At 54.5% G+C, this 23,330-nt stretch overlaps 1 protein-coding gene and 1 long non-coding RNA gene across 2 annotated transcripts; one reads left to right on the top strand and one right to left on the bottom strand.

Annotated features, from left to right (window-relative positions):
* Nucleotides 1-1,182: 1,182 nt before the first annotated feature.
* On the bottom strand, nt 1,183-16,107 carry LOC148108180 (uncharacterized). The gene is made up of 3 exons (XR_015721166.1): nt 15,850-16,107; nt 2,510-2,665; nt 1,183-2,000 (listed from the first exon to the last, which is right to left on the bottom strand). It is a non-coding gene; the product is annotated as an uncharacterized LOC148108180 (long non-coding RNA).
* LOC148108181 (MAP kinase-activating death domain protein-like) lies at nt 2,554-14,875 on the top strand. The gene is made up of 6 exons (XM_087853930.1): nt 2,554-2,680; nt 3,359-3,617; nt 4,531-4,645; nt 6,837-6,979; nt 13,909-14,028; nt 14,384-14,875. Exons 3-6 carry the CDS (start codon nt 4,591-4,593, stop codon nt 14,873-14,875), a joined length of 810 nt encoding a protein of 269 aa, XP_087710056.1. The 5' UTR covers nt 2,554-2,680; nt 3,359-3,617; nt 4,531-4,590.
* Nucleotides 16,108-23,330: the final 7,223 nt, after the last annotated feature.

The following is a 23,330-nucleotide window of genomic DNA, read 5'->3' as shown; positions in this document are numbered from 1 at the left end:
TGATGACCGCATTCCCTTCAGCATCCGGACTGCTGCGCTCTAAGAGGTCGCGGAGCGCGAGGATGTGAATGGATGAGCAACCTCCGCTGAGAGCCGTCGGCTGGCTGAATGTGGGGACACAGAGAGACCACACAGTCCCCGGCCCAGCCCACCAACAGCTCTGAAGGTGATAGAGTACAACGTGGAGGGCATCAGTGCTCTAGGTGCTGAGCCAGGGCAGGGGGAGGCGGAAGGAGGTGCTCTAGGAGGTGAGGAGGGAGGAGGTGCAGGGGAGGTGGAAGGAGGTGCTGTAGGAGGTGAGGAGGGGAGGTGGAGGTGATGGAAGGAGGTGCTGTAGGAGGTGAGGAGGGAGGAGGTGAAGGGGAGGTGGAAGGAGGTGCTGAAGGAGGTGAGGAGGGGAGGTGGAGGTGGTGGAACGAGGTCCTGTAGGAGGTGAGGAGGGAGGAGGTGCAGGGGAGGTGGAAGGAGGTGCTGTAGGAGGTGAGGAGGGGAGGTGGAGGTGATGGAAGGAGGTGCTGTAGGAGGTGAGGACGGGAGGTGGAGGTGATGGAAGGAGGTCCTGTAGGAGGTGAGGAGGGGAGGTGGAGGTGATGGAAGGAGGTGCTGTAGGAGGTGAGGAGGGGAGGTGGAGGTGGTGGAAGAAGGTGAGGAGCCAGGGGCTTGATGGTCTAGAAGAGGCGCCTTGTCCTGGCTGCAGGTGAGGAAAGTCTCCCTCCAGTGGGGGTAAGGGGGGGGTCCCTGGTGAAGAGGAGGAGCGGGGAGGGGGTGAGCACGAGTCCGGCGGAGTGGAGAGCAGGGAAAAAGCACAGCGTTGGACCATGGGCGCTTGTGTCTGGAGACCGAGAGGTTCAGCGGGGCACGGCTTTGGGGGCACCCTGGCTTTGGAAGCAGGCTGGCCTGCTGCTCAGGCGTACGATGCAGGTCGTCGTCCTGCCCTGTGACGTAGCACACGTGTGCCACATACATGGAATACGTGGTAATAACGGTAATGTATGGAAACAGATTCCGTTTTCATTCTCGTGGTGGGACGGAGATGGTGTGTGAGGCTGGTTTGGACCCATCGAAGGGTCTGCAGGGGTAAAAAGCTGGTGCCAGTGGCAGGAGCCACTGCCCGTTGGGGCAGGTGATGAGGTCACATATGTTCTGTTTTTTAAGATTTTTATTTATTTATTTATTTGAGAGAGAGTGAACACAGCGGGGAGGGGAGAGGCACAGAGGGAGAGGGAGAAGCAGGCTCCCTGCTGAGCAGGGAGCCGGACCTGGGGCTCCATCCCAGGACCCTGAGATCATGACCTGAGCCGAAAGCAGACGCTTCACCGACTGAGCCACCCAGGTGCCCCCCCTTTGTGAGAGTGGACAGTGCGGGTCGGGCGCCCTGGGCCGGGCGGGAGGAGGCGATGCCATTCTCATGGCAGAACCCTTGAAGGATTAGTTTGTGGAGTCTGTAGCTGCTCTAAGTCCCGGGGTGGGTGGCTGCTTGGTCTGCAGGTGCGCAGCTGGGCTGGCACTGGGGCTGCTTTCAGAGACCTTTCTGCGGTTGGTGGCTCCGAAGACCCGAGGGTCACTGTCTTTATCACAGGCAAGCATATGGGCGGAAGCTTGGGTTTTAGGGAAATCAGCAGGAGCTTAATTTTTGAAGCTGTGAGTTTAAGGGACCCGCCAGGTATGTCTGGAGGCAGCTGGGTGCGGTCTGGGACTGGCAAGAGGTCTGAGCTGACAGTGGGACTCTGGGCGCCGTCCCTAGGTGAGGACACCATGTGAGTGTGGAGACTGCCAGCCAGGCGGGGCACTTGAGGAGGGGCAAGGAGTCAGCCCTGGGGGGGTCACAGCCTGGAAGGAGGGGTCTGCCGGGGCCCTACCCAGGAGCGTCAGGGCAGAGGGGAAGAGCAGAGGGGGGTTTGCAGGCAAGGGGCCGGCTCCACGCTGTGCTCACCGATGTGATGTTTGACGTGAGGAAGGAGCGGACGTGCATACTTTCATAGTTAAGTAGGTCCGAACTGCTGGATGGTGATAAGGGAAGTTTTAGAAAGGTTTTATAGAACTCAAGACGTGGTTTCCTTTCATGCCTGATACACAAAGATGTAAACATTATCCAGTACTATGGATTTCCCATGTTTGGTCTTTGTTCCCACTGGTACTAAACTTTTTCCCCAAATATAAAGAAATTATTGCCTGAATTTAAATTATACAGAATAAAAATACGCTTTTTGAGTTTAGAGAGTGTATTTACTGATGGGAGTTCCTTGTATGAATCCTCTCAAGGGTAAGAGTTCCCCTTTGGCTCCACGATTCTTACTGAAACGGTGATGCTGGCTGTCCCTTCCCTGCCGGTGACAATTCCATTTCTCCTGGTGACAACGATGTCCTTCCTGATGCCCTCTCTGAGTCCCTCAGAGATCTTTGATTCCGCGCAGCCCACCCCACCCCGGCGTCCTCCCACCTTCCCACATGCTTGCCACCCAGCGAATCCTGCCCTTGACTTCTGTTTCTCCACTAGCTTGGAGCTGACCTGCCCGTTTCTCTGTCACGGCCTGTTGACCTCTTCTGGGAGCTCGGGGAGCAGCCCGGCAACTGCCTCTGCGGAGTGGCCCGTCTCAGGCATCGTAGCTAGACAGAACGGAGGTCGGAGGCAGAGCCCGTGCTCTTCATATTATCTGGGGGAAGACTGAAAAGACAAAAGGTTTTGTAAAAATCAGGTACCAAGTTAAAGTTCGAAAGTGCTCAGGCTGAACGACCCTGTTGTGTAGACCTGGGGTGACCGTTTGGTTGCTGGAGGAAGGGTGTGTCTCTTCTCTCTGAGGCCGGCAGTCCTTCTTCTCACCCCTCGGTCCGTGTCCCCAGGTCAGTGGCAACAGGACCACTGGCATGGGGCATGACGCCGGCACCCCATCTGTACTGGGCTGGACAGTATGCGGCCCCCCCCAACCTGGGAGGGCACTGGGGCCTCTGGTGTGGGGGCTGGGGTTGAGCCTTTGACCTGCGACCTTGCCCCCTTGAGGGAAGCTCAGGGATGCGGCGTTCGCTGCTGCAGTCCAAGCAGAGCTGGATGTGAACTGAGGTCTGCCTGTCAGTCCTGGGCTGGCAACTGCCGGGCTGTGTGCCCAGGGGCAGCCGGAGAGCCAGACCCTGTGCTGTGGGTGACTTGCCTGAACGCATGGCCTGATGGATCCCTAAAAGCAGCTTCTGTGCCGTCCTTCCTGTCCTGGGCCACTGGTGGGTGAGGCCACACACACACGTGGGTGCAGAACCGGCACTCTGGCGGGTCGAAGGGGAACAGAGCGACAGTGGGTGCTTGGACAGAAGGCGCACAGCGGAGCAAGGGTGAGCGCTGTTGGCTTACTCGTATTACTCCCTTTAGGTGTCCCTGAAGCAGGGGGTCAGCAGCCCCTCTTCTCTCGATCCGGAGGTCCTGTCGGTTTTTGTGCCTCCTTTCGTCAGTAAGGATGACAGTCAGACGGCTGGCGCCCCCTCTGCGACTCTGAGCAAGACCAGAAGGCGCTCCTTCAGAAAGAAGAGGGACAAGCCCAAAACGGAGCCCTGGAAGGGCCTCCCTCCTGAAGACATTAGTGTCCCCAACGGTGTGGACCTGCTTGGCCTGCCTCAGCTCTGCTTCCCAGGTATCCCCCGCCCTGCTTTCCCAACTCCCCCATGGTGCTTTCTAGAAACCAAGTCAAGAAAGGGTGACAGACGGGGGGCTGGTTACCCCTGGCAGCCCCGAGGCCAAACTGCAGGTCTCAGTTCTCTTAATCTTGGGGGTTTGGGAGCTGAAGGACGTGCAGCCCAATAGTGCAGCCCCCGTGTTTTGGAGAGCGAATCCCAGACGAAGGGCTGTCGGGATCGCCAGCACGGTTGGTAGAGGTGCTTTCCAAGGATTTTCACTTCTGATTGACAGGCCCGTCTTCCAGAGGTCCGGCCGGTGGGTCAGGATGAGTCCAGTTAGCCTGCAGCATCTCCCCCCAGAGTGCACTTCCGTCCGGGCTCCCTGGCCCCTTTTTTTCCGGGGACCCCGGGGCCTGTAGCCCGGGCTCACATGCTTTCCCCACCTGGCCTGTTCCCGGCAGTGGGTGGCCCTCATGTTTTCCACTGGTCTTTGAGAAACGCTGAGTTGCTGGTGTAGAAGACTCAGACTAGGGACTTCCCGTCTGTCATTCCCCGTCTGGGAGGTTCCATCGGGAATGGCTGCTGTCTCCCGGTCTCAGGGATTACAACCCGGGGATAGCTGGGACAACTCCTGCACCTGCCATGCTCAGAAACGGTCGCCTCCCCCAGGCACACCCCAGAGGGTTTGTCTGCGGTTGTTCTTATGTTCCTTCGCTAAATTCTGCAGAGCACAGAGGGTGGCTGAGAAATGGGCACCCACGGAGGGACGGAGGGGGCCACGGCTGGCTGGCGGCCCGACCCCCCAAGTGCCACAGCTGGCAGGGCGAGGACAGGTTCTATAGGCCGCAAAGTGGGCTCACGGAGAGCCCAGCCTCGGAGGTGGATGCCACGGGGCCGTGCCGAGATTTACTCTTCTTTCTCTACCCGCAGGGGGCGTGTACGTGGCCTCCGAACCGAAGGAGGACTGTGTCCACTTCCTGGTGCTGACCGATGTCTGTGGGAACAGAAGTATGCCGTGGTTGCCCAGTACTCCCGACCCCTGCACGTACGTGACTGCCGTGAAATCTGCTGGTGTTTATTTTTGCTGAAACACGCTTCCCGCAATCACCACGATTGTAATCATTTTAGCATGTGTGGGTCAGTGGCACTAAGTACACTCCCGCTGGCGGGCAGCCCCTGCCACGTCTGGTTGCAAAAGTCATTCATCACCCCGGAAGTCCCGCCCCCGGCCCCCGGCCCCCGTTCTGCCCACATGGGTTTGCCTGCTTCGGACACCTGGTGTCAGTGGACTCAGGCTGCATGTGGCTTCTGTGTCTGGCTTCGTGCAGTCAGTGGATGGGGTCAGAGTTCATCCACGTTGGGGCAGCAGCGCCTCTGTCTTACGGCCGAGTCCTACCGCCCAGTGTATGTGAGCCACAGCTTGTTTCCCACATGTCTGTGGAGGGACATTTGTGTTCTTGTATGCGGGGGTGACGGCTTTGGGCCTCCAGAGCATGACTTGGCCCTCCCCCGCCCGGCAGGGCCACGAGTGCGAGCCAGCCGGCCCCTGGAGGTCGCAGGGGCCGCCGTGCACCTGAAGAGGCAGGGTGACCCACGGCCTGTGTCCAGAGGGTTTCCAGAAGCAGCAGTGCTTTACCCCGGGGAAGTCCAGGAATCCCACACCGAGGGGGCGGTGGCTGCCCGGTTGTTCCTCCCCACTCTGCCATCAGAGGCTGGGCCAGGTGTGCTGGGAGAATTATCCCTAAGTGTCACGGCATAAGGCTCAACTCGATGGGCTCTGTCCCTTCACGCCTGTGGATGTGCCTCGGAAACCTGTGGGAGTCCAGCATTCTGCTGATGTCTGAGTGCGCGACCTCCGTGTCTGGACTAGGTGTCCCCTGTACCCCTGGACTAGGGTGGGCAGTGGGCAGCGCGGGGAGGCCACCCCTCATGGCCGTGTGTGCGGGCTGCTGGGCCTGCGGCGTTGGCGGCCTGCCTGCTTGCCTGGGTTAGGTAGGGGTGGGAGACGAGCCGGGGGCCGAGTTCCTGCCCCTCCCTGGCCAGCGCTTCCGGCAGAGACAGGATGGGAGGCTGGATTATTCAGGAAGGTGCTTGGGAGCCTGTCTGTGAAGTGATCGCTATGAGAAGTACATGTTATTTCTCTTATCCTTAAATACATTTTAAAAAGGTCACAGCCTCTGCTTTGCCTGTGACTCCCCCACTACACCTGGCTGCTGGGGTGTGCGTGACCCCTCGCCCATCCTCTCAGTGCCTGCGTGGTTTCGGGGTGACTCTGGGCCCTACATGCTGGCCTCCCCACCTCCCCTCGTGCCCAGTGACCAGCCACGCCCTGTCCTGCGCTCCTGTCTTTCCGTGGACTGCACGCGCAGCCCCGCCCGGAGTGCAGACGGCACTGTGGTCCTCATATGCCAGCTGCCTGTGTGCTCAGCCCGGTGCCGACGACCCTCCTGCACAGTCGTTCATTTAATCCACAGCGAACGGGGCTGGGAACTCTCAGCATCATCCCCGTTTTACCACTGAGGGAGCAGGCAGTCGCACAGGGAGGTGAGGGGACTTGCCTGGGGGCCCAGCACACTGACTTGAGGGCCTTGGTTCAATGTTGGTGGGTAGACGAATGGCGTGCCCACTGCTTGCCGGGCTCTCCCCCTGTCTTGCAAGACCCTCGCGTTCACACCATCCCCAGGTGGAGCTGTTATCACGGTCCGCCATCCCTACTGAAAAACCCCAAACAACCCTCCACGGGGGCCAGACTGTGGCCCTCAGTGAGGCGCCACTCGTAAGCTCTGCAGTGGTCTGTGCCTTCTGGAATCTCGGTGCCGGTACTTTTCTCCAGCTGAGAACACCCCCTCCCCCGCCGACACACACACATATGGCCCAGTGCTGGAGCTTTTTTCCTGTGTAAGCAGAGCCCATGGCCCCTTCTGTGTCTTACTGTGTTCTCACTGTGTTCCCATCTGGGGTCGGGACGTGTCATTGTCTCTGCCACCTCAGCACATCACACACTGGGGGAGGGGGGCATCTGCGAGGACTGGGACTCCCAGTGACACAGGGGGGGCATCCACGCTGACTGGGACTTGCGGTGACACCGGAGGGGGCGCCAGCCGGGTGGCGGGGGAGCAGGATGCTGTCTGGGCCCCTGCCCTCTCGCTTCTGTCTGCAGAGGCCCACACTGCTGAGGATAGAAGCTGGGACCAGCTGGATCGGAGGGTGACACGGGCCTGTTGCTTTCTCTCCAGGACGAGTCGTGTTTCTACAACGGCAAGGCGCACTGGGAGCCATCCTGGCCGACCGCGGGCGTGGCTGGCTGCTTCGGACCGTTCGCGGTGTGCGTGGTCTCCAAGCTCCCCTACTACAACGCCCTCAAGGACTGCCTGTCCTGGTGAGCCCGTGCGGTGCCCGCGTGTCTGCGAGGCCACGCCTGGCGCTGGCGGTGGTGGGCGGGCTCTGGTTTGGTGACGGGAGCTCCCGTGAAGGCCCAGAGGCTTCCCGAGGCGGTAGCCTGTGGGGAAGGTCTGCCAGACAAGGGAAGATGAAACCAAACTGTGGGAAGTAAAATTAGTATGGAGGATTTTATGTTGTTTGGTTTTTTAAAAAAGATGTCCATCAGAAATAGCTCTCCTCCTGTTATCTGAGAAAATCAGGCTGCCGCTGCTGTCAGTCCTGTTAAGTTCATGACAGTTAACGAATTATCTTTTCTTGGGGTGGAATCTTGAAGTGCCTTAATGCTGATGATATTGAGTAGAAAGCCTGAGGACGTAGAGAAGTTTTGAAAACTCTAGAGAGAATCGCGTCGGGCGCACTTGCCGCCTGTCGTCGGGGGATGATTGTGGCGTGTGGACACGGTCCATCCCCCGGCCACACGCGCCCTGGCCGCCTGGTTTTCGTTCTCACCAAGTTCTAGTCTTGGAATTCTCAGTGGTTTGGTTAACGACAGAGGCGGCCAACGGAGGTTTGCCTTAATGCTGTAATACCCACCCTCCACCCCTGGCAAGTCGCAGACTTCTGGAAAGACCATCATTTTGGTTCTCACACTGTGGTCAGAGGGACGAGCAGGAATCCTTCCTGACCAAACTCACCACCTTCGGAGCTCAAGTTCCAGCACCTTAATGTTTTAGTTTTCAAAATGTGGCTGGTGTTTGCCCATAGTTTGGATCTAGCCCGTGTTTTATTGCCCCCGACACAGAACAGAGCGCTCGCCGGGTCTCCCTCCGGGACTGCGTGCTCAGTAGGGCATGTCTGCCCGGGCGTGGGCAGTGATAGGATGATAAATTAGGACAGGGTCCCTTTTCGTTAATTAACTGGTAATCTTCAGCACCTGAGGGTAGGTGGCTTGTGCACCCATCTCGTTTCCTCTTCTGTGAATTGGGGGTGGTGATGCCACCCTTTCTCGAACGGAACGGGTTCGGGCCTGCGGGGAGGACAGCACCTGCTTCACTTTCTCGGCCTTTGTACGCGTGATCATTCACGTGTGACTGGCAACAAATACCATCCTGCTAGACGTTAATGCAAAGGAACATTTAACTCGAAAAACGTGTTCAGTTTCCCTGCTCCTCGAGTTTTCTGTCTCCTGATGGTCGTTGCTAAATGACCCGAACTAGAAAACAGAAAAACAGATGACAGAAATGCAAAAGGCAGTTTATAAATACAGATTTATAGATTTTTAAAATCTGTTTTTCTGCTATAATGGTGGCGTGTAAACTAGGCCTCTGTGTGGACAGAAATTGGGAGAGAATGCTTAGTTGTATTTGGGGAATTAGATTATGGAGAGTCTGGTTTTTTTTTTTTTTTAACTCGATACTATTCTTTGACAATAATTAAAATATGGAAGAATATTGAATTATCTCCATTTCCTGACACTAACTTCAGGAAGAGCTATTATTATTTTTAAAGATTTATTCATTTATTATTTTTAGAGAGAGAGAGAGCAGGGAGGAGGGACAGAGGGAGAGAGAGAGAGAATCCCAAGCAGGCTCCATGCTGAGTGCAGAGCCTGACATGGGCTTGATCTCATGACCCTAAGATCGCGACCTGAGCTCCAATCAAGAGTCAGCTGCTTAACCGACTGCGCCACCTAGGCGCCCTGACTGACCCCAGGCGGACTTATGATTTGTTACTTAAAGTAACAGCGTAAGCGCTTGGCTTACGGGACACGCGTGGGCCCTGCTGTGGCCCTGCTGTGGCGAGTGAGGCCGGGGACCGCCCCAGGGCACAGAGGTGGGGTTTCCAGGGCAGTTGGCTGAATTTTTCCTAATGTAGACACCATGTCACCACCACTGCCATTAAGACAAAGAACATTTTCACCACGCCCCAAAGTTCCCTTACACCCTGTGGTCGCTTCCCAGCCGCCTGCCCCCAGGCACCTGCTGGTCCGTCACGCGTTTCAGTCACTTGCCGCTGTGCCTTGAACAACGCGGTTTGAACTGTGCGCGTCCACGTACACCTGGATTTTTTTCAACAAATACAGTACAGTCCTGTATATGTATTTTCTCTTCCTCAGGATTTTCTTAAAAACATTTCCTCTTTTCTAGCGTATTTTATTCTAAGAATACAGGATATAATGCATATTACATGCAGAATACCTGTTAATCGATCGTTCGTGTCGTCGGTAAGACTTTAGGTCAGCAGCGGGCTATCAGCAATTAAGTTTTTTGGGGGGTTGAGAAGTTCTATGCAGGTTTTTAACTGCGTGGGGGAGAGCACCTTTAACCCCTCACATTGTTCAAGGGCCAACCGTACTTCAAAAGTCAGAATGCATTTGGGAAACAAACGTGGCCAAGCACTTTCCTTTGAGATGTTTACTCGCTGCTGAAGTATGACCCAGACAGAAAATTGCATGAATTCCAGCTGTGTAACCAGCACCCACAGCAAGAAACAGAACATGACCAGCCCCCATCCCCCCCACGCCCCACCTCTCCTGTGCCCCAGTGCAGGCAGGTCCTGACCCTGGGCAGCCTCACCTTGCTGTCTGAGGCCTAGGGTTGTCGTCAGTGTCCTCCCGCCACCTCCCCCGCCCCCAGCCTGGAAGGCCCTGGGGCTGCCGGCACTGGCAGACAGGTCAGCGCTGATTAGAAATGCTAAGATGTCCTCCAGTCCCCTTCATGTCACTGCAATGTTGTGTAATCGTTCTTTCTGATGGCTGAGTAATATTCCATTGTGACGGGTAGTAAGGAGGGCACGTATTGCATGGAGCACTGGGTGTTACACGCAAGTAATGAATCATGGAACTTTACATCAAAAACTAAGGATATACTGTATGGTGACTAACATAATAAAAAATTATTATAAAAAAAGAAATGCTAAGATGACAATTGGATACTCATACTTATTTTGTGATTTGATTTTTTTTTATTTTAGTTTATTGACTCATCTAAAGCTCTGTAAAGATTTTGAAGTTGACAATCACATAAAAGATTTTGCTGCAAAACTGTCTTTGACACCTAGCCCGCCGCCTGGACCGCTTCATTTGGTCATTAAATCTGGAATTTTGTCTTTTCTTTATGAATAGTAAAAGTCCTATGTCGACGATGGTTTTAATGTTTTAAACTGTTTCTTACGTTCCAGGGTGTTTAAATTACGCTTCTCAGGTTCCTTACAGAATCATCTAATTACGCTGTTTCTAGAGATGCGTTTGCCGGGCGGCCCGTGATACGTGGTGTGGAGCTGGTGATGGGCCCCCTTAGTGCTTAACACACCGGCTCATTTGGTTTATTTGTCTGGAATATTGGGTATTGTATTAAACTGATTCATGTTTTCTCCTGTCCGGGGTGATTAATGAAAAGTACCTGGCTTCCTATTTTTTGGTTTTTCCCAGTGCCACCGTGTTGTTGAATAAGTGGCCAAGCGTTTCCGTGGGTCTGGGTTCCCTGGCACGCTCGTCCTGAGATGTTGTTGGCTCTTTCACCACGTGAGGGTTTCGGGCTAAGGACAGTTGCAGAAAGGCAGCCCACGTTCCCCCTTTGCCGAGTAATGGGCCAAGACGGCTGAGCTGTGATGACACCTGTCTGGCCTGGCATCTTCCAGACTGACGCAACCACCGGGCATTTCCTCGTTCTCAAACAAGCACCTGCCAGATTAGTGTCTGGAAGAAGGTCATAGATGTCGACTCTGCTTCACTCAGTCCTTTCTGGAAGCTTAGACATAGAGATCTCGGTTCTCTACGTATTGATTATTATTCACAGTTGAAAAATTAATTTTATTTCGCAGGAGACATGTGATCATGAACTTAAAATGTATATTTTTAATATCACACTACAGTGTGTGGGATGGGGGAGGGAACCCTGCCAGATGCATTCCAGGCCCAGAGACAGAGCAAGTTGCCCCAGGACCTTGGTTCCGCTCCCAGAAACCTTTGTAGGGACGTTTATTGGGTTCTTGTTTTGTGCAAGGCTCTCATCTTTATCATGTGGATAATTGGTATTTTTTTATGGTTCAGTGAAGTCATCAAAGTTTCTGTTCTTGCTCTAATCACTCAACAAGTGTTCCTGAGGACCGGCTAAGCAGTGAACAAAGCCGAGTTCAGGGCAGTTTGAGGGTTAACCGTATGTACTATGTTCCGCCTTTGAGCATGAGTAATGCACGAACCGCACCCATACCCATCTTCTGTACCTCGGAGTCTTGGATGAATTCATATTTGGTTCTCCGACTTTTACCACCCCCGTGAGAAAGTTTCCTGGGGGTCGTTCTTGATGCCTCTTCTCTTCACCCCTGCATTCCATCCATGGCTCATCCCTGACCGGCCAGCTCCCGGCGTTTGCCTCTAGTTGGCCACGGCCACCACCCCACGCAGGGCCACTGGGTCCCACCTGTGTGACTTGGGGAGCCATTGGTCTGGTCACGTCCATTCTTGACCCTTCATTCAGTTCATCCTTTGCATAGTGGCTGCAGGGACTGTTAACATCTATCCATTGGACTCTCCTCTTGTGCGTAAAAGCCCACAATGGCTTCTCGCTGCGTAGCTGCCGCAGTCCTGCATCCCTAGCCCCTGTATCAGTGTCCTGCTCTGTCTCATGTCCTCACTCCCTTGCTGACTGTTGTCCAGCCACACTGGATTTCCCTCAGTCCCTCGCAGGTGCTGCCCCCAGGCCCTTGCATATGCTGTTCCTGGAAGTCAGGTTCTTCGGGATGGCCTCTGTGTGACCTCCCACCCGTCTCTCTGTGCCCTGCTCCCTTCCTGCAGAGCCCAGCATGGTCTGCAGTTAGGGCCCGCACACGTGTGTGTTTTGTTCAATGTCCATCTTCTCCATCGGCCTCCAAGCTGCATGAGGAAAAGGCCCCGTTCAGAGCTGTGTTTGCGACGCTGTTACCATGCCTGCTGCTCCCACAGCTGTCGAGTGAATGAATGAACGGATGGGTCGTGTTTCGGTGTTAGCCTGTCCTGTTCACAGAGCAGGGCCTGCGTCTTGGTTCTTGCGCATTTGTCCGAATGAGCCGAGTCTGGCTCAGACTAGCCGCTGTGATCCCCCTCGTGCGGCCTCACCAGCTCTGGGGTCCTCATTGATACGTGGCCCTGACCCATCTTTGGGAGTGTTGAACCACTGTGGCTGTTCCTTGTTTTGGAAAAACGCAAGGCCAAGATTCTTCTCTAACCCCGGAGCCGATTCAGCATGGAATTCCAGAACCCACTACAAGCAAACATTGATGGAGAGGCTGTGTAGCTAGTGGTCAGGAGCTGTGGTTCCTGTGAATCAAGCGTGTGGGCGCCGGGTGGGGCATCTCCTGTCTGCGTCAGGGGCGGTGGCGCCCAGCCTCCACCAGGCCTGGCTCAGTGCCCTTTCGCGGACGGCGCCTGGACCACCGGCCCGAGAGCAGCAGACACCCGCGTCCCTGGGCCCGCTCTGCCGCTTCTCTGCCCACCAGCGGGTCTGATTTTACGTGCTTTCAGAGCATGGCCAAGTCGCTGGGTGTGCACGCGAAATGCGCCTTTTCCGTCTCACTCTACCAGACTCACTTCCTGTGTTGCTTTGTGCGTGGATCCTATTGTCTGCGTGGGGCTACAGTCAAAGCTGAACTTTGGAAAGTGTTTCCCCGAAATCTCTCTCCCTCCTCAGTCTCTTCACCTGAGAGGTGGGGTGGACAGCAGAGCCCAGCTCAGAGGGTGTGGATCTCACGCACGTGAGGTCGCTGGCATCCCGGGGGCCCAACAGCGTCCCTGGTAGAATGACTGGTGTTTGTATTAGTTTCTACCTGTAGTTGGGAAGCTGGTCGATACGTTTATTTTTTGAAATATTGAGGGGAATTTTTCATATAAACTTTACAATGATTCATAGTTCATCACCGCTGGGAGCATGTAACTCTGCTCTACCGTGTTTTGTTTTAAATAAAAAGGATGTTACTGTCCACACAGCGCGTCCGCCTTGATTCTGATGTGTCTTGCTTCTGTGGGCCAGTGGGTGACAAGACGGTGCCGTCGGGGGGCCCTTGCAGAAAGAAGGCTTCTCCTGCCCTCAGGTTCTTTGCACGAGCGTTCACGCAGAGCCGTGGTGATGCAGGTGTGAGCACGTGTGGAACGCGAACATTTGTTCTCCAGCCAGTGCTCCGCATCTCTCCGTGTGTCCTCCTTCCACATTTTTCCTGGCGGGAGCTTCTCTGTGCTCAGATTCCAATCTTCTCTGTGCTTGTGGCCCGGTGCTCCTCACACTTGGGTCACTCTGTTCTGCTGGTCCCCAGGGCTCCAGGGACACTCCTGGGTGCCCCCCAAAAGGCTGACACCCACGGTCAGGAACGAACTTGCCAATGAGCTGGAAGGCTTCTCGGTGGAGGGGCCCCTACCGTCCCCCTCCGTCTACCGCGTCCTTTTACACAGAAGGGGCATTCTGCAGATACTGAATTTGAATCAAAGTGTAATTTTGAGATACCATCATTGAGAAAAATAAAGTCTTTCTCAGCGATTTCTTAAAGTGCATGTCTTTAAAGAGCTTTGACAATTACGTTGAAAATACTAAGAGAATTTGTAATATGCAGTAAGTGTTCTGAGATTAACCCGATCGTGTTTGACTTAGAACCTGTGCTGATCGGGACAGATGTCCAGGTGTCAGTTTATCTTTGCCGATGGGCAGTCTGCTAATGAAGTAAAGAGTTTAGGGAAGTTTGGCCGAAAAAGACATTCAGCACTTGATTCACGTCTGAGCCTTGCTCAGCAATTCTGTGTCTCTGGACTGTTTGGTTCTGTGACATATACGGGGATAGCGTGAGTCTTCAAACACGTATCCTAGGTCAGACACCCTCGGTGCCAGAACGGAGAGTCTCAGTGCATTTCGGCCTCTGCTGGGAGCGGCTCTCTGAGCTAATTACGGAACTTGGTCGTCACAGATATTTAACATGAAGCCACTACAGATCGTGTTTCCCTCCCGCGTGGACCCTGAGAGCCCGGTCATCGACTTGGACCTTCACCTGCCTTTGCTGTGCTTCAGGCCCGAGAAAGTGCGGCAGGTAAGCGTCCCTCCGGACCTGGGGCGTCCGTGCTGGTTGGCTTGGTGGGGCATCTAAGCTGTCATCGTCTGGAGGGTGATTCCAGGGCACGTGTGTTCCAGAACATTCCAGAATGTTCCGAATGTTCCACAACGCACTGGGAATAGTTGCTTTTTGGCTTCAAGCAGACATTCAGGACTGTGCACACCATTTACAAGCAGTGCTTTTGGGGGTTAAAGGGGCTTTCGTTTTGGCAAACAGCAGGGAAACCGGGTGAGACCTAGGCTCCACGTGGTTTTGGTGGTGCATTCACACGCATGTTCAGTGCATGGCGCGTGGTCAGAGGTGTGTACACGGTGTCGTTGATCTCCCCCAGATCCTAACGTGCCTCCTCATGGAGCAGCGGATGGTGTTCTTCTCCTCCAGCTGGGCGCTGCTACCGCTGGTCGCCGAGTGCTTCCTGGCCTACCTGCACCCCCTGCAGTGGCAGCACACGTTCGTGCCCGTCTTGTCGCGCCAGATGCTAGACTTCGTCATGGCACCGACGTCCTTCCTCATGGGCTGCCACCTCCACTACTTTGAAGAAGTCAGCAAGGTTAGGCCTTGGCCATTTGCTGTAGAATGTCAGATCCTTGTGACCCCTGCGGGGACTGGCGGAGAGGGGCTTCCAAAGGGCCCTGCAGGGAGGGCCACGTGCCCTGGCCACAGGGAGAGGGTGGGCACTCCTGTCCCTGGGGCTCGTGCTCTGGGCTCCACGCACGCGGGGTGCTGTCGCGGGTCTGCACCATCCTCCTGCAGTCCTCCGGGTCTTTTCGAGGCTGGGGGGTTCTGGGCGCTGGGACCCCGTGTCACGTGCCAGTCCCCTTAAATTCCCGGGGCTCCAGCGAGGAGAGTGTGGGTGTCGGCACTGATGGAGCCTGCTAACCGGCCTGGCCGTGGCTGCTTTCTAGTTTTGTGGCCTTGAGTGAGGTGCCAGCCCTTACTGAGCCTCAGCCTCCTTGGCTCTAAAGTGGGCATGTCCTCCTGGGCCGGGCTCTGTGTGGGGACCACCCCCACCCGCCAGCACAGGGGAAGGGCTTGGCAGACCCCATCAGCCAGTGTCCCGGTCCAGATCTTGTGTTTCTCTGGTTAAGCTTCTGTTGTTCGTTCAGTAATGCTGTGGACCATCCTACTGGAAGACGCCCCGTCTATGGAATTCCCTCCTCCTCCTCCTTCCTCTCTCCCCCCTTTTGTTTTTGAGGCAATCCACTGGCTCCCAAGAAGGCCAGCTGGCCTCCCCAAGCCCCCAACCTCCCTGTACGCTCCGGCCTCGAGCCCCTCCGTCTCACCGAGACCCCCCGAATCCACCAACCTCCCCATCTTTCACGAACCCCCCCAGGCCTTCTCATGTCCCCCAAACCTCCCCGTTTACCCGAGCCCTCGGCCTCCCCTTGTCCCCTGGCCTGCCGGAGCCCGCCGACCTCCCCACAAGTCCGTCCTCCACCCATCCCCGTTCTCCCAGAACCCGCCCCCTCGTCCCCCTTCCCTGGCCTCTCTTGTCCCCCCGCCGGCCTCCCCACATCGCCGTCCTCCCGGAGACCCCCAGTCCGCCCCACATCTCCCGACCGGCCCGCGCCCCGATCCTCCCCACAGCGCCGTCCTCCCCGGGCCCCTCCCTCGTCCTCCCCACTTCTCCGGCCTCCCCACATCCTCGGCCTCCCGAGCCCCGCGCGGGAGGAGCCCGTCTCCGCCACATCCGCCCTGAGGACCGGCTCCTTGGCCCCGCTAGGCCCTGCCAACCCCCAGCTCCAGGAGCCGGCCCGCCCGCCCGCGTCCCGGCCCCCTCCCCAGCCCCGCACTCACTCGGACCGCGCGGGGCGCCGGGAGGCGAGGGCAGACCACTGCGAGGCGGCGCCGCGAACCGACGGGCGGCGCTCCCTCCCACGCCTCACGCCGCAGGCGCACAGCGGTCCCGGCCCGGCGGCGGCAGCGGTGGCAGCGGGCTTGCACCCTCGGGGCCGTGCTGCGTCCGTCGGCGCGGGCCGCGCGTGCGCGGCGACCGGCTGAGCCGGGCTTCACCGCCAAGGCGCGCGCCGGGCCGAGTCCCCGCACCGATCTTTGCCCCCCCGCTGGGAGGACCGGGCATGCGCCCCGCGGCCCGCGCATGCCCTGCACGCCACGGGGCTCCGCTCCCGAGACCGCGCCGGACAGTCGCGCCCGGAATTCAGGACGGCAAGGGACTCAGCGCGCATGTGGTGGCCGGGTCCAGGGAAGCCTCGGCGGAGGCCGGGAGGGGCGGCCCGCCGAGCTGAGGTCCCGGGGCTCCCACCGGCGGCACTCTGGGCCGGCGGGGCTGGACCGACCTCGGGGAAGCCCTCCCACCCGCTGCCCTGCCCCCCACAGCCCGGACGCGGCCCCTTCGCAGGGCCGCCCTAGCCCGCCGCCCTGCAGCCCAGCCCCAGGGCCGGAACCCGCGCAGTCGAGCCCCGCAGTGGGCCGGGGCCTGGCCCGAGTCCTCGCGCGTGTCTTCGCCAGGCTTCCTGCCCACCCCGAGGAGTTAGGTGTCCCGGGCCCCTCTGCACACAGGAGAGTGAGGCTCAGGGGTGTGTTCCGTGGCATCACAGCTAATGCTGGGCTGTACTTAGATTGAATCCTGGAAGACGGCCTGAAAGAGGCTGTGGGAGGCGGCTGGAGGTAGACAGATGTGGGGCCTGCGCGCTGGTCTCAGGGCTGGAGACAGAAGAGGAGGACCCCGGGGATCTGGGAGTCACCAGGCCTAGGGCAGCTGAGCAGACCCAGGACACGAGTGGAAGGGGCAAAAATGCACTCGTCCAGGGGCTTCTTCAGGCATCCTTAGGAGCCTGGCCTTTGTTCTTTAGGCCGCAGGGAGCCTGGGGAGGGTTTCAAGCAGGAAGTAATATCTGATTTGTGTTCTTTAAAAAAAAAAAAGACAACCTTGCGGTAGGAAATGAAACCAGAGGCAGGGCAACTTTCATCTTTATGGTGTCACTTTGATCCTCACCACAAGCCAGGAGGCAGGTTAGGGCCACACTCCTTTTCAAAGGTGAACTCCTGAAGCCCAAAAAGGTAACCCACCGTTCTGTCCTCAGAAGCTATCATTTGACTCTAGTTGTAACAGAAGCAGGTAAAATAAAACAATTTTGCGTAGCAAGAGTTTTACTATATATGTTTTTGTTGTTCTTTAATGAAATGTGTTACGGTTATTTGTAGAATTTTTTTAACTCCATCCAAGTTTGCAAGGAAGTGTGTCTCTGAATGTGAGCCCCAGGGCCTTGGTCCCCAGAGTTTGCTCCACCTGGAACTCTCCTCCCTCTGGAGTGTGTCACTCCCTCATGTCTTTGAGGCTTATGTGTCACCTCATCAGATGCCAACTGACCACTCTGTGTATAATAGGAACCCCCACCCCCCCACCCCCTGACTCTGCTCTGTTGTTCTGCAAAGCAGCTGTTGTCCTCCACAGCCCTACACTGTGTACTTGTTTATTTCTTGGTTGTGTGTCCCTCTCCCAGAACGTTAGATTCATTCAAGCGGGGACTTTGTTCACTTCTGGGTCCCTGGCACATAATGAGATATTGTGGAGTAACTGAGTACAGCTTTGGGTGATGGGAAGTAAGAAACTGTTATTTAAAGTATAAGAAGGGAGTGGGAGTCAGGGAAGGGAGTGGAGGGACAAAGGGGATTATTGTGAGGAGATCTTTGCAGGGCGGTGGGGGCGCTTTGGTAGACTAAAAATGGCCACCAACTTGTTGACGCTGCTCCCCACAGGAGATTGAATCCAGTCATTCACCCCTTGAATGCGGATGGCTCTTGTAACTTGCTTTGACCAGGAAAATGTGTCACAGGGGATGTGGTGTGACTTTTGAGCCGAAGCTGCAGGAGATGGTCTGGCTTTCTTGTCACCTGATTCTAAACAAGTCCAAGCAGGTCTGGTGAGGAGGCCGCGTAGAAGAGCGCAGATCCTCCTTGGCTGACAAGCTGCCACCTGCCAGACACGTGGATGAGGCTGTGCTTGACCACCCAGCCCTAGCCAAGTAGTCAGCCAGCTGCGGCCACCAGAGACCCAGGCAGACCAGCACAACTGTGGAGATGCACTCAGCCCCAACCAGCCAACCAGAGAATCACGAGCAAATCAAATACTTGTGGTTTTAAGCCCTAGATGTTAGCGTGGTGACACAGCCATGGATAACTGGTACATTTGATTACCTCAACCTTATCATGATGCATTCAAAACTGATGTTCTGGAGGCCGGCTTTGATTAATCCTCTGCCTAATAAAAGCAGAAAATCAGGAAAGGGCAAGACAAAAAGTGATGCAAACAGATACAAAGAGGACGAAAGTTAGACGGAGGAGATGAGCAGCAGGTTGTGCAGCCGAGACCCTCCTCATCCCCTGAGCATACTTTGTGGTGCCCAAGAGCTCAGGTTCAGGAGTCCATGGACAGTGAAGCAGACCCAGGCTCCAGTTCAACTGTTCCCCAGGGTCAGACACTGAGCAGGTGGCATAACGTCCTTGCTCATCTGTTAATAGAGGTTACAGAGAAGCTCCATAACCTTAGGTTGTTGTGGGGAGAAAATGAACTGTTCCTGTCAAACACTCGGCAGAGTGCTTGGCACAATATACCCTCCATAAGTATCATGGGTTAGCAATAGCATTCCTGTACAGGTTACTGTTCATCTTGATCATGGAGGGGCGATCATTCAAAGGACCGCCCAGAGTGCAGTGTTAATAAAAGCTGATTTTCCTCAGCTCTGTGGGTCAGATGCTGTGTCCACAGTCTCCAAACCTCATAGCAGCCCTGCAGCACGGGCATGTTAACATCATCTTCATTCTATTGTTGTGAAAACCGAGACAAAGGAAAAATGCAAGCGATGGAACAGGTGGCAGGGCTGGAGCTCAAAGCTGCAGTCTGTCCCACTGCAAAGCATGCACTCCTCCCTCTCCCTGTGCAGCCTCTGCTATGCTCAGACCCCACATAAAAAAACAAAACACACAAGACCATGCGGCTTCTCCCCTTCCTGCACTGCGCCACACAGGCTGAGCTCTGACCTTTTGTGGGAAGCATTCAGGAAGGGCTTCCTGTGTATTGGCAAAGCAGCTGCATCCTGGGATCACTTCCTCCTTGAAAAGCACCCTCCCACCTCCCTAGTCTGATGAGGGCTTGTCCCTAGGAGGGACTTGCTCATAGTGGAAACAGAAGCACACTTTAAGACTGGGGGTGGGTGCACAGTAAAGAGGGTGGGCGGTAAGAAGCTGGTGTCACCAAGGACACACCGAAGCCCACATTATTGCCCACATCAAGGCGCTGACCAGCCTGCAGATCCACACAGAGAAACTGGAATGAGAAAAAGTGGGATCCAGGAAACTGGTGCCCGGGGCACTCGAAGATCCAGTAAGATGGGCCACTGGGAGGTATGGGTGTGCCACCTGCCCTCCGGGGATGCTGGCCCTCAGGTGGTCAGAACCAGGAGACTGTCAGGGAAGAGGGACACCCTGCAGAAGAACAGAGAGAGGAGTCCGACCAATCTGGTTCAACCCCCAGCTCCCCCACGTGACAGCCCAGTGGCCCTAAGGGGACTGCTCTACCTCTCTGAGTCTAAACTTCCTCATCAGTGAAATGGGGAGGGGGGAGGCTGCAAGAGCAGAAGGGAAGGGGCCAGGGGGCACCCCTAGGGAAGATGCTCAAAGGGGAAGCATAACAAAGGAGGGACAATTTGAGGGACCAGAAGCCAGATTCCCTCCTTCAACTCTGGCCAGCGTAAAAGCAAGATGGGCCACAACCACCATGTGCACCTTGCCCAGGAGGGAACATTCTGGACTTTCAGAACTAGGCTGCTGATGGACGTTTTACAATATGTTTGAAATTTCACTTCCCACAGGAATTTAATGTAGGGATGTTGGAATGTGGGACTATTAACTCCTCTGGGTGGGGGGAAGGGTCATGCCCCCCAGTAGTGCCTGCAGTGGATGCAGCTCTTTTGAGGGGACATGTGAACGATTTGCCCCAGGTGTGGTTTCATCCTCAGCTGGAGCTAGGAGTGCCCCAGCCACTCCTGCTCACCTGCTCACACAGATCTCCCCACTCCTTGCCCCGCCATGGCGTTCCAGGTCCCTGGGATACAGGGCACACTAGCTGGACCTCTTCCAGGCCCTGTCCAGAGGCTCAGCCCTAGGGGCTAAGCCGCCTATAGCAGTGACCCCAGGACCTCACCCGTGGGGCTCTCCAGGGATACTGCTCTCAGGTCTGGGCCACACACCCACTTCCCATTACTCACAACCCGCCCCCCCCCCCAACACACAGAGGGGAAACCCTTTCCCTGTACAGCACTCAGCAGGTCCCGGACGGGGACAACCTCCTATCTTCCTAACCGGAAATGCCCGTTTGGCCTGGAAAACTTGCAGCTAGGGCTCAAGTTAGCCTCCATCCAGAGCACCCACATACCTGCACCAGCCTCTAGAGAAGAAAAGATGTACATTTTCTGGGAAATTCTGCCCCAAACCATTGGTTCTCTCATTTCATTGTCACAACTCATCAGATAAGTGCTATTAAATGCATTTTCCAGATGGGTAAACTGAGGCCAGAAGGTGATGACTACCCAGCTCAAGTCTACCCAGCAAGTAAATGGCAGAGAAAGGATTCATACCCAGCTCGTGTGGCTCCAAAGTTGTGCTCTCAGTTACTGAGCTCCTCAGCCTCCCAAGGCAGGGCGGGGGAGGGGAGGACCAGTTCCGAGTCCAGAGGAGGCTCCCTCACCTTCTCTCCAGGGTGAACAGGCAGTGCATCCTGGTTTAGCAAAGACAATGCAGTTGCAGGGGCTCCCCTGGACCTGTTTCTATCGTGGGCTGGACAAAAGTCATTATCAGTATTAAATCCACGAAAGCAGTGTTCTCTCTGCAGATTTTGTGTCGTGCTCAGCACAGAAGGCTGCCCGCTTTCCGGTGTCTGCAAGGTGAGCAGACTGCCCTTGGAGATTTCCCACTTCTCCCATCTTCTCAGCTTTGTTTTTTCTCTCCCAGCTTCCACTTTCCTCTCCCCATTCTATCTCTTTCTCTCTCAAATAAACAAATAAAAGCTTAAAAAAAAAAAAGGACTAGACTCACTCACTCATCGAACTTCGGGTCAGGCTGGCTAAGGCCCATCTCTCGAGGCTGCTTCCCCACCTGAAGCTCTAGGGTCCAGTCTCACAGTTTCCCGCTTGTGATGGCAAAGTGGCCCCATCCCGTGCCCTGTCTGCTGATAGAAGTGTAAAACCACTTGGGAAAATAATTTGGCAGTTTTTTAAAAAGTTATGTGTTTCCCATTCGATCTAGGTATTCCATTCCCAGAGAAATGAAAGCGTATGTCCATACAAAGATGTGAACATGAATGCTCATAGCAGCTTAATGTAGAAAAGCAAACTGGACAAAACTGAAATTTTCATCAACCGGTGAATGGATAAACAAATTTTAGTATATCCATATAATGGAATATTCCTCAACAATGGAAAGTAACAAACTATTGGTGCACACAACAAAGGTGAATCTGAAAAGTATTAGGGTGAGTAAAACAAACCATACTGGACATACTGTCCATCCTGTTTCCGTGTATATAAAATTCCAGGGGATGCAACATTAACCTAAAGTGACAGAAAGCAAGGGAAACAAGGGCAAAAATGAACTATTGGGACTTCATCAAGATGAAAAGCTTTTGCACAGCAAAGGAAACAGTCGACAAAACCAAGAGACAACCGACGGAGTGGGAGAAGAGATTTGCAAATGTCTTAATCAGATAAAGGGCTAATATCCAAAATCTATAAAGAACTTATCAAATTCAACACCCAAAGAATAAATAATCCAAGCAAGAAACGGGCAGAAGACGCGGATAGACATTCTCCAAAGAAAACATACAAATGGACAACAGACACATGAAAAATGTTAAATATCACTTGGGAAATACAAATCAAAATCATAATGAGATACCACCTCATTAACAAGTCAGGAAATGACAGATGTTGACAAGGATGAGGAGAAAGGGGAACCCTCTTGCCCTGTTGGCGGGAGTGGAAACTGGTACCTAATTCTGGAGAAGAATTTGGAGGTTCCTCAAAAAGTTAAAAACAGAACTTCCCTATGACCCAGCAATTGCACTACTAGGTATTTATCCCAAAGATACAAATATAGTGACCCGAAGGGGCACCTGCATCCCAATGTTTATAGCAGCAATGTCCACACCAGCCAAACTATGGAAAGAGCCCAGATGTCCATTGACAGATGAATGGATAAAGAAGATGTGGTATATATGGAATGGAATGTATATACGTGGTATGTATAATGGAATACTACTCAGCCATCAAAACAATGAAATCTTGCCATTTGCAATGATGTAGATGGAACTGGAGGGATTACGCTAAGCAAAATATATTAATCAGAGGAAGACAATTATCATATGATCTCATGCATACGTGGAATTAAAGAAACAAAACAGAGGATCATGGGGAAGAGAGGAAAAATACAACAAGATGAGAGAGAGGGAGACAGGCCATAAGAGGCTCTTAATCATAGGAAACAAACTGAGGGTTGCTGGAGGGGAGGTGGTGGGGGATGGGGTAACCGGGTGCTGGGCATTAAGGAGGGCACGTGATGTAATGAGCACTGTGTATTATATGAGACTGATGAATCACTGGCCTCTACCTCTGAAACAAATAATACATTATATGTTAATTAATTGGATTTAAATAAAAAAATAAAGAGCACCCTTGCATAAAAATAAACCAACAAACACAGACAGACAGAAAGTAGACCAGTGATTACCTGGTGACGGGATGGTTGGGGGAGGGAAGGATTGTAAGGGCATCAGGGAATTTTTTGAGAATGATGACTATGTTCATTATCATGGGTATATACATGTGTCAAAACTCATCAAATTGGGTTTGTTTAAAAAAGTCTTCCCCTATGGACTCTGGGAAACAAACTGAGGGTTTCAGAGGGGAGGGGGTTGGGGATTGGGCTAGGCCGGTGCTGGGTATTAAGGAGGGCACGTATTGCATGGAGCACTGGGTGTTATAGGCAAACAATGAATCATGGAACACTACATCAAAAACTAATGATGTACTGTATGGGGAATAACATAACATAATAAAAAAATTAAAAAAAAAATTCCCATTATCCTGGCAAGAGAGAACCCATCCCTGATCCATCAGATGCCAGCCAGGGAACAGTAGCTATTGTGCATCTGACCCAGAGCCTGGGGCCTGGAGGGAACTGCTGCTTCAGAAGAACCGCATAAGGAGATGCACGAAGGCTGGAAATCTTGGCTCCTACGTCAGCATAGATGTTCATGGAATCAG

This window comes from Ursus americanus, chromosome 22 (genome assembly GCF_024610735.1).
Source record: "Ursus americanus isolate L20-20 chromosome 22, mUrsAme1.1.p, whole genome shotgun sequence".
In the NCBI taxonomy this organism is placed as follows: Eukaryota; Metazoa; Chordata; class Mammalia; order Carnivora; family Ursidae; genus Ursus; species Ursus americanus.
Note: the sequence above shows the minus strand (reverse complement) of the source record. Positions and strands in the feature narration are given on the sequence as shown.

Coding starts and splice junctions, on each gene's coding strand:
- LOC148108181 (XM_087853930.1), top strand. CDS start 4,591: ATGTCTGTGGGAACAGAAGTATGCCGTGGTTGCCCAGTACTCCCGACC. Junction 4,646..6,836: donor AGTACTCCCGACCCCTGCAC/GTACGTGACTGC, acceptor CTTTCTCTCCAG/GACGAGTCGTGTTTCTACAA. Junction 14,029..14,383: donor GGCCCGAGAAAGTGCGGCAG/GTAAGCGTCCCT, acceptor GATCTCCCCCAG/ATCCTAACGTGCCTCCTCAT.